Source organism: Taurulus bubalis (genome assembly GCF_910589615.1).
Source record: "Taurulus bubalis genome assembly, chromosome: 8".
Lineage (NCBI taxonomy): Eukaryota > Metazoa > Chordata > Actinopteri > Perciformes > Cottidae > Taurulus > Taurulus bubalis.
In genome coordinates, this window is record NC_136596.1 from 13,600,411 (window position 1) to 13,613,455 (window position 13,045).

Genomic DNA, 13,045 nt, shown 5'->3' on the forward strand with positions numbered 1-13,045 from the left:
AGTTTCACTCACCCAATAAGCTTGAGGAGGACAGAGAGGGGTAAGCATGGGTTCAGAGCTTTAGATGGTTATAAATGTGTGTAAAGGTGTCTGAGATAATCAATAACTACAGTCGGCATACACTAGAATACAAAACCCCAGACACTAATATAACAACATACTACCGTGGTGTTATCAAGAATAGAAGCATTTTGAGTGTCAACGTGCTGTTTTAGAATAGATGAGCATGTGTCTGTACTGGGTCTGTTGTGGATTACCTTGCAGTGGTCTGGTTCCAAAGAAGGCACAGAGATCGGCCTGGTTTTACTTGCTGACCAGGAGAGTGAATACGATACACCACCTCATTGCCATCTTCTAGGGGTCGTGACCTTCTGTCCTGGAGGCTGGCTGAGAATACCTAGATATAAACAGAAGAAGAGAAGCGGGTTCAGCTGGGGAACACAAAAACGACGGCTAGTTTATACTGAAGTAATACTGCCACCTGCTGAGGCAAAAATGGCATTGGAATATATTTGCGCTTCCCTTACCTTCCCATTGAGAGCATTGTTTGTATCATTGGTGAGAAACCAATGTTCAGTTCTAAACTCGGTCAGCTGAATCTGGCTGAGGTTGCCACAGTCAGCGGTGGAGACTGCTGGCACCGCCAGCAGAGTATCTGGCAGCTGGAAGAAGTCTGCATTACGGCCCCTGAATTTGTGTCCATTGATCTGTGTGGGATACCACTGGAAGGCAGAGATGGACATATACGGACATGTTTCCAGGATGGTACCCCTTCTGGAGAAATCACACAAAGAAAAGCATTTAGAATACCAAGCATGAAAACACATTCAACATCTTAAAACACTAATATCGCCCTTATACTCGCCACTCTTTTTTTAACTGGGACACTCACATCTGACACTGACTTTGCGTGAGGAGGGAGAATGCAAATCGCTCGGCCACCTCAGCAAGGTGGCTGAGACCCCGGGTGTCCACTCTGCTGGGATTGGCCAAGGCACACAGCAGGTTGTAAGTCAAGTTGCGGCTACTTTCCTGTAAAGGAGCCCTCTCTGCCTCTGCAAGCACCTGGCTCAGGGGAAACATAGATAAATAGAGAGAGAAAGAAAGAGGGATGGATAGATCAATTTAGCTACATTGTATTGAGGAGCGGTTTGCTCTGCTCTTTTTTACAAGTACATCGCTCCGATAATCTGTGTGTGTGATCCTCACTTGAGCGTTGTATTTATCTTTACCTGACAGAGCTGTCACTGTCACTTTCATTGGTTTAGGCCTTAATGTAATGCAGCTTTTATAGTGAATCAATGTCACTTTCCCTGCACTGTCTACTTCCTTTCTCTTACTCTCTCTTTGTGCTCCCACACATCCTCATGCTGTGGAAATCATTCCCTTGCACACTCCTTCAAAGGTGAAAAAAAAACAGCGGAGTATCCTCTTGTCTGGGGCATGAGAAGACGCAATATGAAGACTCTAATATCAAAGCAGCTTAGGGATAGCAGCGCTCATATAGAGGGACAACTGAGACCTTTTCAGATGACAAGCTGGTCTTCAGATCTCCCAGAGTAGGGGGTCATTTTTGTCATTAAACGTAGGTCTGTCTGAAGCTAACAAATACACTGACTCACAAGTTTTAAGTGTTTCTATCATTACTAAGACAATGTGATGACATGATGGTTTTCAGAAGAGAATCAGAAGTAATATTACGAAACAAATTTGCCAAATTAAGCTTAAACAAATACTCTGTTTTACCTGCTGCTCCACCTTCAATGACAATGAATGAAATTGCTTGAAAATAAGGTTTGGTTATTCGTTTACACAAAATGCTTTTGTCTTCAGTCTTACCTTCCCCAGAGCTTCCAGCACGGCGGCCATCTGCTCACGAGATAGAGGCGTAGAGACCTTATTGATCAGTCTTTGCAGCACCTGGTTCAATATAATCGAGTCGAGAGGCTGATGTAATTGATCCAGTATGAGCCAAACAGCTTCACTTGCTGCATTTGACACCAGAGTCACATTAGCCACCCCAAACAGAGGGTGCACTCTGGTTCCCCCTGTAGCATTGTAGAGTTCCACCTGGAAGCGCTTCGGTGTGGGTAATGTTGAGGCGAGGTCAGGTGTGAGGTAAATGTCCAATGATGTGTTACGCTGGCCCACATTAAAGGTTAGCATACCCTCCTGTTTTGGAAAATCACTCCCTGCTTTGGCAGGCCAGATTGTAGAGGGACCCACTACCTTCTCTCTGGGGAGCTCCTAGAAGAAAAAATTAAATGTTTTGTGTTGGAGGGAGCTGTGTTAACCAGCATTGTTGAGCAAAATAAACAGACATGATCAACGCATATAATCTACCCGTAAAATGTAAAAACAATGAAGTCAAAAGAAACAACTATATGTTACACTATTTTGACAGATTGAAGGCATAGTTCTCATTTGATAAACAGCGTCCACCTGCAACAGCACATGTAGAAGAGTGAAACTGACCATGTTGTGAGAACACAATATCAACCAAATGGACTTTTACTACGCATCAAACCTTTTGTATGCCAATATATGTTGTTGTGCTTCTGAGAGATGAAAGCAGATGACATGGCCATGTGTCTCAGTGGGTTTTTGTTGAGTGCACTAGACCCTCTCTTACTTTGATCTCCAACATAAAAAAGTGCCAGTCAATAAATTATTCCCCCGAACTGCAATTACCAAGATATCTCTAATTATGATGCCTCAGATAAAAGCAGGGTGGTAAGATCAAAGTTGTAAGGTTGAAAAAAACGTTTTATCATTAACATTAAATAACCATGAACATTATAAATATATCCACATTACTGTTACAACAGGTGAAAGGGAAGACCACAATCAGAAGAAAAAACTAAACTACTAAACGCAATTAAGTGGCTCCAAATTTCAAAAGACTGATTATATTAGGCAAAGTTGGTAGTCTTGGTGTGTGTCGTTCTAACATCAAGGTTTTCTAACTGGCCTAAATAATGATAAGTGTTATGAAAGTGACAATTTCAATTTTCTCGATTTTTTTTCCTCACTAGACAGATGTCACAATGATTGATGAAAAATAATCTTATTTTCACCAGTAAATGGTTGGAATCACAGTGACTTAGATTATAAATGAGACTTGCTTCTCCACAGAATGACACCTCCAAGGCAAAGCTGAAACAAAAAGTGCTTGAATGTTTAATTACCACACATGTTTGTTACTTACCAGAGTGCGATATTGTACAGATATGACTGAAGCTGTGCTTGCTCGTCTGTGGACTTGGAGACTCAGCCTCATGGTCGTCAGGGTGGCAATGGGCAGTCTGTGACCAGTGGCAAAGTACAAAACGCCTTGTGGATCGTCGCTCTCTGCCAACGTGACGTTGGCAAAACGGGTTGTCTCATTAATGATAGCTCCAGCACCCACGTGATAAATCTCTACCAAGAACCACGCCTGCTGCTCTGGTTCCTGCAGCAACACAGAAGGGTGCAAATTTACAATCTATCCTTATAGTGAAGGATTGAAGATTAAAAAAAAAAATCATCAAAGTAACATTGCTTTCATCAGGGGCCTCTGCGTTTCTCTCACCTCATCATCCTGGACCTCGACAGCGAGAGCACAGAGTATCTCTCCTCTCCTACACAGTGCATTTCCTGAGGTCTGCAGAAGTTGTCTGGTTAGGTTGACTCCATTGTTGACAAGAGTTAGAGCTGCCTTGCTGAAGGTAACCCTCCAGAAGACCTGCAAATCCTCAAAGGCTCTGACCAGCGGGAGAAAGAGCATACTAACTAACTACAACCAGATCTCAGCTTTGTCCAAAAACGATTAAACAAGTGTGTTGTTTTATTACCTGTTTTCCTGTCTCTGAAGGTAAAGAAGGGCAGTTCTGTTCACCGAATCCTCATCCAGAACTTGGCCCAACAGAGAATTAAGACTAAACCCTACAATGCCGTTATGGAAGTCACTCCCTGGTGTGGATAGAGGGAAGGATACAGAGAACAAAACAGAAACGAAGAGAAACATTCCAAATTAAATTACAATTAGATGATATAATCATTTATTTTGCAATCAATCATACATGCTAAACAATCACATTATCTGCCCGCTGCAGTGAATATGTGATAAGTGAGGACAAAAATAGAAGCTGGAGACTAATTTAGCAGTGACCTTATGCAAATGAAACCGGAGAAGAAAATGTAATCACTCATTGAGATAACAAACATCTCCACGATTCCATTTGATTAATTTAGAGCTATGAACAGAATAAATAAATTAGTCCAGAATACAATCTTTAATTTACAGCTAATTCAAACAAAGATCTTTAAAAATATATTTTACCAAGGATAGTGATCTTGGCAAAAGCTCCAAAGCCCTGGTATGGACTGTCTGTTATCTGTGCTCCTCCCTCTGGATCACTGAGGTAAACAAAGAATACTTCCTGTCCCTCTGGCTCGGTGTCATCCAGAATGAAGAGGATAATCTCTGTCTCATTCTGACCAGACTTAAGGGACACGATGGTGGACTCCAAGCGGAAGTCCTGTTCCTCCTTTGCAAGGGTCCCAGCAGGGTCCAGAGGGAAGGGAAGAGGTGTTGTACTTCCATCTAGATAACAGTGCACAGCAACACAACTTAAAATAAAACTGTAAATATCACAGTAAATGACATTAAGTCAGTGCTACAAAACAAACACACACCTCCATATGCTCGAACTCGAACCCTCACAGCCCCAGCCACACTGTCGGACCTGCGCACCCTCAGAACTACCCGTTGCTCTTGCTGGGTCTCCTCATCCCTGTCTTCAGGTATTTGAACCAGTTCAGGTCCAATACTCAGCACTCCTCCGGTCACATCACTGGCTTGGATGGTGACAGTGGCCACACTGTGCTGAAGATTGAGGCGAGGAGAGGTATCTGCCCAAGCCAAGTCTGGAGTAAGGACTTGAACATCTGTAAGGTTGACGTGAAAGTTCTCATCAGCCTCTGAAAGGGAGTCATCAAGTATTGAAAGGCGGAAAGAAGAGTTGGTTTGGAGAGGCGAGTCAAAGACCAAACGGCCATCTGGCACGCCGATAAAGTCCTCTCCTGCTGCTGCGCTGCCTGCCACTGTGGTATAGGACAGGCGGGTGCTGTTGGTACGAAAACCGTAGAGTCTCTGAACATAAAGTGTGATTGTCTGGATGTCCTCTGCAATGACCAACTGGCGGGAATCAGGGGCAAACTGGTAGATTCCCAATGGCTCCACTTCTGTCACAGTAAATCCTGACCTGAACAGGGAGACAGATGTCACAGTGAGTCTTCATTTGACAAATATACAAATTATATTCTTGATTTAAATGGTAACATTAGGAAATTGTACTCAATGGGTGCTGGAATAATAAGCAAAGGAAATTGAAGGAGCACTGCATACAAAACATATAAAGATATTAAACAGATAATCTGTAGAAAATCCTGCTCCTGTTTACTGTAACATGCAGCAGGTTTTCAAGTTAAAGTGTATTTATTCTTCTAGAACTTCAGAAACCATTACCTGAGCTTGACAGTACTAGCTGTAGATGTACTGGAGGTAGCAGCAGTGAGGTGTATAGCATAGGAAGCTGGCTCAGATGCATCAGCAACAGCTGTCAGAGATATGGCTTTAGTCTTCTCTCCATGGACCAGGGTCAGTGAGCCTGAATATGAAGAAAGTACCACATTACCAACATTAATGCAGGCTGTTGTTAGTCCATGTTAGTGTTTAAAAAAGCCTGAACACCAAATTGCTGCAATTGGGTTTTTACTGCAGGAAAAGATAAGTATTTACTTTTAGGATAGTTCATCCTATCAGTGATGAAAGCTTAGATTGGTTAACTGCCATCCAGGTATAACTAAAGGTTATGCATGGTTATTAAAAAGAAAGTCATACATGGCTAAGATTCAAAATAGCTACAAATGACGTATCAAGTCAATAATTGTTTGATTTTACTTTACTTACAATCATCTGAAATAAATAATGTAAGTGGTTTGATACAATGTGTGAGTCTACACTGCTATTATTCAGTTTTTCAAAGATCATTCCTTCTATTGGGGTTTTACCTGAATTTGGGGCGATAGCTCCTAGACTGAGCCCTGGCGGAGCCTGACCTGAAGGATACCCAGCTTTCCACTGGACCCTGACGTCTCCAAACAACCCTCTTCGTGTCACTGTTGCTTCACATGCCCCTGTTTCAACACTTGAAACCTGCAAAGCGAGCGAGGCAAAGCCAACCTGCACAACATATGTGAGAGAAGACGTTAATTATGCTATTATCTTGTTGCCTCCTTTACCATTAAAGCTTTAGTCGGTAACTTTCAAAAAAATTAAGATTTGTCATTTTTTTCAAACACCCTAACCTGACACTAGTACACGAGAAAGATAATCAGTGATGGGGTTCTTCTGCTTCCTTTTAGTGCTCCAAACAACATTTTTAAGATTCAACAAAAAAGCTTGTCAACTCAGATCAAACCGTCAAACTAGGCAGCGCTCATCAAATATGAATCAAGATGCTGTTACCACATAACTTTTTCCTTGGCTGAAATGTTTTTCAGAAACCATGTTTTTTCACAGATTATCTGTTATAATAAATGACATTGAAGTGGCAAGAAACAAGAGAGTATAATGGTGCAATAGTCCCAGTATGTTGTCTGGTGGCAGAGAAATACATATATAACCAGATGTGTATTGATCCATATAGAGATCTCCAGCAGCAATTCAAAAAACAGTTTTTACTTCACAAATAAATCATACATCGACATAAAAACAACCCACAACCACAACTCACCTCTGAGCTGGCAGCTTCTTCAGACACAGTCACCGTAGCAATGCTGGCGTCATGAAGGAGGCGAGGCGGGGAGCCAAGGATAGGACTGACTAGTCTAACATCAGTCAGCTCAGCTGTGAAGCGCTCACCCACTGACAAAAACACCTATAGAGAGAAAAGCAGGAAAACAAGTGGTAAAAAAAACACACACACTAAGGTATTTAAAAAAAAGTTGTACATGTCTCTGCGCTTATTATTACCAGACTGCTGATGGGCACAGTGATAGTACTGAAGGTCTGTCCCTCTCTCAAGAACAGCCTTCCTTCAGCTTGTCCTCCCAGAATTTCCTTGATGTCCATCACTTCATCAATCCCTCCACTGATCCTATAGCCCACACTAGTGTTGCCAAACAGCCCGGCAAGCCGTGTCACATTCAAAACCAGAGCTCTGCTGACCTGAGACTCTGACCCCACTATTATAATGGACTGTTGGTCAGGGTTCAGGGTAAAGACACCGTGAGGCTCATCGTTAGCAGGTACCCTGAGGGTGAGAGAGGAAGATTCATTTCAAGTTAATTCAATTTTTTACTTTTTACCTGAAAGTCAATATGACAAACCTGATATGCGCTCTGAGCAGGTTTTGGTTGGCATCCAGAGTGGCACCACCCTCCACAGCCGTGAGCTGGACAGTGTAGAATTCCTCCAGCTCTGGCACTGTATCAGGCATCAGGCTGAGGACAATTTCTGCATCCCTTTGGCCTTCCAGTATCATCACTGAGCCCCCCAAGGCTAGGAAGTCACCTACTATATCTGAGTCACTCTGTATCTGCCAATGCACCTGAGGTGTGAGAAGACGAAGGGTTGTGTTTAACAGTGCAACAAATAATTTAATTAAGTTAGTTTTGTCCGAATGAGAAGGATATGTCTGGATGGGTCCTCAACGACACCAGCATGTGATGCTGGTGTTGTTGACTGTGGTTATGGTGAGGGTGCTCGCCAACAGGTGAAAGCAAACCCCACATTCATTCTTACTTTGGAACAAGCTCTGTCCGCTTGGCTTTTCACCAAGCTATTTCAGTTTTTTTAGGTCCTGTGTCCACCATTTATGTAGATTCCACTTGGATGTGTGCTTACAATCTGGCACCCAGTTGCTACGTTTTTATTGAGATCAATGCCCAGAAACGTACAGACAACAGCAAAATGAGAAAATAAATGTCATAATGCTGATACAGACCCCACCACACATTGCTGGTGGGTCATATGTGATGATTAAGAGGGATCAATTTGACAAATTAATTAAATGTATTATTATTATTGATTAAATCTTACCGTGATGTTACCCATGACACCCTCTCTGCGTGTAATATACAAGGAGATGTTGAAGGGGCCCTCTGCTTCTGTGGATTCATTATAGACACGCTCTCGAAGAGCATCCTCAGTAAACAGGACGATACCATTTGGGTCACCAAACTTCTCTATCTGGGAGACAAAGACATTAGAAGAGAACAGGGTTGAGTATGGTACGGAGGCTGAGGTTCCATTAGATTCCCAATGCCAACAAAGATAATATTTTTTCAACAATCTTAACTGATTCATGATGGGGACCTCAACCGTATGGATAGAATGCAACAAAGTACCTTCAGTGTTATGGAACCAGCCTGAGGGTCAACATCCAACTCTCCAGACAGAATGCTGAGCTCTACAACAAATGTCTCCTCCACCTCCACTTCCCCATGGGGGAAAATCCGCAGTTCTATGACCCGGGTACCTTCTTCTCCATCCCTGAAGAAGAAGGACCCGTTCACAGGCTCTTTAATGTCTTTATTCAATGGAGGAAGGACCTCTCTGCTATTAGGGCCAAGGATGATCCAAGCAACCTGTCGAAGGGTAAAACCAGTTTGAATTCGTCGATGTCCACAGAGAAAGAACTTATGTAAGTGAACTGCAAGCAACACTTGCTGAGAGAACTGAAGTGATGAAAGCAGAATATATTGTTCCTCATACCGTTGCATTGCCCACGAGGCCTCCTGCTCTCTCCAGAACAATACTCAGTTTGAGAGTGGAGTTGGGATTGACGAGGGTGATGAGGCTCTCGTTCAGGAAACGGACCACCCCACTTGGAGAGTCACTCTTGGCAATGGTTACTCTGGCAACTTGTTGAGAGCCCAAAACGGCTCCCTCTGTAGCTCCAACCAGCAGGACCTCAAAAACCTCTGCATACTCACTGGGGGAGACAAGTTCAGTATTAAATTGGAATTCAACAATGTCTTCACTTATTATAGTTTTTGATTTTATGTTTTTTAAAGTCTAAGCTATTGAAACGCGTAACCTACTAAGTTCCTGATGATTTATCTGCTATTTTCTTATCACCCTATATATAAAAAACATTTTAGGAATTGAGCTAGACATGTATTTTAATTATTTCTTCTCTCACCTGTCCAGGTCATCTATAATAGTGACATTAATGTAACTGGTATTCTGGCCATTGACAAACTCTGCTGAGCCATTATTCAGGATGTAGTCGAGGTTAGGGGTTGCACTCAGGCCTCTTGAAGTGAACTGAGCTGAGACCAGTCCATATGAGCCCACTCTCCTTACTACCGGGATCAACACAATGCCCACATCCTCCTCAACTGTAAGAAAGAGAGCCAGAAGAAAATATGGATTTTACATGGAGTGAATCATCTATTAATATCTTCTCTGTATGAAATGGTGTCATAGCAAATTTCGTATAACAGTCCTGGCATGAAAATTCACAAGATATATTTCAAATTGTCTTTGTTTAGTCTCTTACCTGTAATGTTAACATAATCCTGCCTGAACTCCAGGATACCCTCAGCATTGTCATTCCTTAATATGACCACAGCAAGAGAAGAGACGTTCCCTATAGCTGGATGCTGGTCCAGCTGGAGACCCGACCCAACAGCACTGACCACCAGAGGGAGACACAGAATGTCACTGTCACTAAATGAAGGCTTTTGCAGTTCCTATTTTATGAATGACTTTGACCTGTTGCAGTTATTATAAACATATCAACCAACACAGCATCTACTCTAATGTATCCAGTAACTTTACCTGACATTGACTAACTCCACTTCAGTGATGTTGAGGAAGAAAATCTCAGTATCCTCTGCAAGACTGTCATCCTGGATATGCAGTGTGACTTGTTGTGAGGTCTGGCCTGGAGTAAATAGTAGTCGTCCTGAAGCTGGAGCAAAGTCCACTCCACTGACCGCTGTGTTGCCTGAGGTCTGATAGGTCACCCACACACTGCCCAGACTGCTTAAGGAGCGATTTACTGTCACATTCACCTGCGGTAAAAGAGAGAAATTATGGCATTGGGTTAGGTTTGTATACACAACCTAAATTGTTACTGAGCTTATTCCACCATATAGCAGACACATATATATATATATATATATATATATATATATATATATATATATATATATATATATATATATATATATATACCAGCCTCATGTTATTGACCTCACCATTTCCTCCTCCTCGGACACCCTTATCTGGTGTTGGGTGAAGGAGAACACGCCATAGGGGTTGTCGCTGGCTGCCATAATAATCTTAGCGTGCTTGGCTATAGAACTAATTTCCATTCCAGCGGTGGCGGAGGTTAGAGTAAGCTGGTACTCACGACGCTCTTCAGGGAGATCATCATCCAGGGCCTGCAATTTTATGGAAAACGTATAAAAAGGTATTATTACGATACATTTTGGTCTGCATATGCATATTCTGCAGTGCATTAATACAGAAAATATCTGGATTATTCAGTACCGTCAAAATAATGTTGGCAAAAGACTGTCCGTCTTTCATATTCACAGTGCCGGAGATTGCTTCAAACTCAGAGACCACAGCTGGAGTGATATTCCAGTACACCTGGACCTCTCCAAACACACCGGGCCCTCGCACAAGGCTGGGGGATACACACAAATATACAAAGGGATTTTCACCTTACATTCTTGATGAATAAACAGAGGCAGCGGAATTTAAAGAACTTTGTCTTTCCAGGTTAGTGATACAGTTTTATGTTTATCTCACCTAGCCACTGCACTACCATTGTAATCTCCCTGAGGTTCTCCAATGAGGATGTTCCAGGAGGACTCTTCTAATCCAACAATCCCCAGGGCAGCTTTGTCTGCCCTGATAGTTATGGTGGCCAAGCCTAGAGCAGTAGATGAAGAGACCATGGTAGGGAACAGGGATGAGGAAGATGGATATGATTATTGCATCAATGTAAGACAGCCCTATAAGACAAACACTTCACATTTCTTCAATAATTGTATGCACTGGCAGGGTGAGGTTGTAATAAAAATACTGACCTTTCAAGGGGTCAATGACAGCTCCACTCTCAGCAGGAAACAGCAAGATAGTGAAATGCTCATCTCCTTCCAGTGCTGTGTCAGCGAGGGCGCTAATCATAAACGACTTTATAGATTCAGCCTGGGAGGTATGAAAAGTATGGCAGACTTCATGAAGCAACGTCATAGACAGCACACAAATTAGATAAAAGATGGAGTACTGCCCAATGTTGTTGTGAAACAGTGACTCTACTCCTTTTAAACTATACCTCAGCGAAGACAAGAGTTCCATTGAAAGGTGTCAGGTCATCTGCAGCCTGGTCTTCCAGCTGCCACCCCAAAGTCACTGCCCCTTCGCCTCCCGGACTACGCTGCACTGATAGTGTCGCCACAGCAGCAGGATCATCCATAAACTCTGGCTCACTGACAGTAACCTAAGAGCGGATTGAGTAAAATAATTATTTCTGAAACTGAAAAAGTACAATGAATAAAAATAAATAGGTTGTTATAGATCGGGCAAGAAAGATTGCAGCCGACCGCTCTCATCTGTCAATCTGTTTATTGTTTATCACATTTATCTTTAAATTATGTTTATTGTTTTTATTATTTGCATTGTTTATATATTATGTCTACATTTATTGTTATGCACCTTTCTTTCACCGAGTCAAATTCCTTGTATGAACAAACAAACAAAATATAAACAACTCTGATTCTGATGATACATAGAGAATCACTGTAATATTAGGGGGATTTAAGGTCATGTTTAGTATATAAGTGAGGTAAATTTGTTTCAGTCCTGGTGGACCACAAATCTGTTGATGGAGAACGTGTCACAAAGTATACCGTAAGTCATTTAAAATCACCTCCACTTCCTGAAATCCAAATCGCCCGAGAGGTGAGTCGTTGGGTGGAATGCTGATGGTAACAGAAGTAGCTTTGCCGAGTTGAGCACCACCAATCACACGCAGTAAATTTACTCTGAAGGTCTCCAAAGTCTCCACCCGTTCGTCATCTGAGATGGTGATGGCAATTGTAGCATTACTCTAAAAATGAGGATAGTGAAACACAAGTTAACAACCTGGAAGTTCGGTATGCAATAACTCGTGGCCAGCTTCACATCATGGCTTAATGTGATATCAAAGGCACGTTCATTTCAAATAAGGACAGTTCCTCCATTTACCTGTCCATCTTGAAAGGTGATGTTCCCGAATGAGGGGCTGTAATCGTTAAGATCAGCAGTGACTGGCTGAGCCTCCCAGTAGATGACCAGTCTACCAGTTGTACCAGCGAGTCGCACAACTGAAAGATGGAGGACGTTGTCTGGTGGTGGAATCTCATATGCCAGCACGCTTCCAGTGATATCCTGGACAAAATGTGATGGAATAATGTTTAATTAGGACTGAAAGTTATTAGGAATATGTGTATATACTGGATCAGTTGATAAGTAGTTTATGATGAGACTCTCTAGGTTTCAAAACTAGAGGTTTGCAAACTGCATGAAAGATGGAAATGTATTTTATCATCATTAAGATTGCATCTCTATCATGTTCATGTGCCAGTCACTGTCACAGAGATGACCCTGTGCTCACCTCAGACACATTGAACTGCAGAATCCCTCGAGGGTCATCATTCTCCTGGATGGTGACCTCTGCTACTTCCATACCAGGCCTCTTCACAATGGGCTGCCCGGCTCCTATTGACCCTCTAACTAGCTCCACACTGGTGATATTTACCAGGAAACTCTCTGCCAGCTCTGGAACGTCATCCTTTGAAAACACACATGTACATATACACTGAATAATGGGAAACAAAACATACATGCTCTCTCTCTATCGTAGAAACATATTTAGAATGTATATGAGCTGGTAAGGCAATATTCATGCTGAATGAGGGCAGCGCCAAGTGGAGTCAACCACACCCACAAGTTGAACTCCATGCAATGCAAATTTGCTTTGCCAGCTTTTTTATGCCA

The 13,045-nt window shown here is 42.4% G+C and overlaps 1 protein-coding gene across 1 annotated transcript in view; it reads right to left on the minus strand.

The window, feature by feature from the left end:
* Positions 1 to 13,045, minus strand: part of adgrv1 (adhesion G protein-coupled receptor V1) — a gene marked incomplete at its 5' end in the record, with an annotated part of 90,227 nt that overhangs the window by 44,516 nt on the left and 32,666 nt on the right. The window contains 28 exons of the mRNA XM_079221680.1: positions 258 to 397; positions 528 to 774; positions 893 to 1,065; positions 1,840 to 2,247; positions 3,209 to 3,451; positions 3,572 to 3,743; positions 3,834 to 3,951; positions 4,322 to 4,585; positions 4,678 to 5,246; positions 5,510 to 5,651; positions 6,055 to 6,226; positions 6,780 to 6,923; positions 7,019 to 7,298; positions 7,375 to 7,595; positions 8,087 to 8,236; positions 8,395 to 8,634; positions 8,762 to 8,981; positions 9,192 to 9,390; positions 9,552 to 9,685; positions 9,833 to 10,068; positions 10,255 to 10,440; positions 10,550 to 10,688; positions 10,814 to 10,937; positions 11,095 to 11,215; positions 11,343 to 11,507; positions 11,937 to 12,116; positions 12,254 to 12,436; positions 12,663 to 12,839. Of these exons, the coding sequence (XP_079077806.1) occupies positions 258 to 397; positions 528 to 774; positions 893 to 1,065; positions 1,840 to 2,247; positions 3,209 to 3,451; positions 3,572 to 3,743; positions 3,834 to 3,951; positions 4,322 to 4,585; positions 4,678 to 5,246; positions 5,510 to 5,651; positions 6,055 to 6,226; positions 6,780 to 6,923; positions 7,019 to 7,298; positions 7,375 to 7,595; positions 8,087 to 8,236; positions 8,395 to 8,634; positions 8,762 to 8,981; positions 9,192 to 9,390; positions 9,552 to 9,685; positions 9,833 to 10,068; positions 10,255 to 10,440; positions 10,550 to 10,688; positions 10,814 to 10,937; positions 11,095 to 11,215; positions 11,343 to 11,507; positions 11,937 to 12,116; positions 12,254 to 12,436; positions 12,663 to 12,839 (5,747 nt within the window). The remainder of the gene's footprint in view (positions 1 to 257; positions 398 to 527; positions 775 to 892; positions 1,066 to 1,839; positions 2,248 to 3,208; positions 3,452 to 3,571; positions 3,744 to 3,833; positions 3,952 to 4,321; positions 4,586 to 4,677; positions 5,247 to 5,509; positions 5,652 to 6,054; positions 6,227 to 6,779; positions 6,924 to 7,018; positions 7,299 to 7,374; positions 7,596 to 8,086; positions 8,237 to 8,394; positions 8,635 to 8,761; positions 8,982 to 9,191; positions 9,391 to 9,551; positions 9,686 to 9,832; positions 10,069 to 10,254; positions 10,441 to 10,549; positions 10,689 to 10,813; positions 10,938 to 11,094; positions 11,216 to 11,342; positions 11,508 to 11,936; positions 12,117 to 12,253; positions 12,437 to 12,662; positions 12,840 to 13,045) is intronic.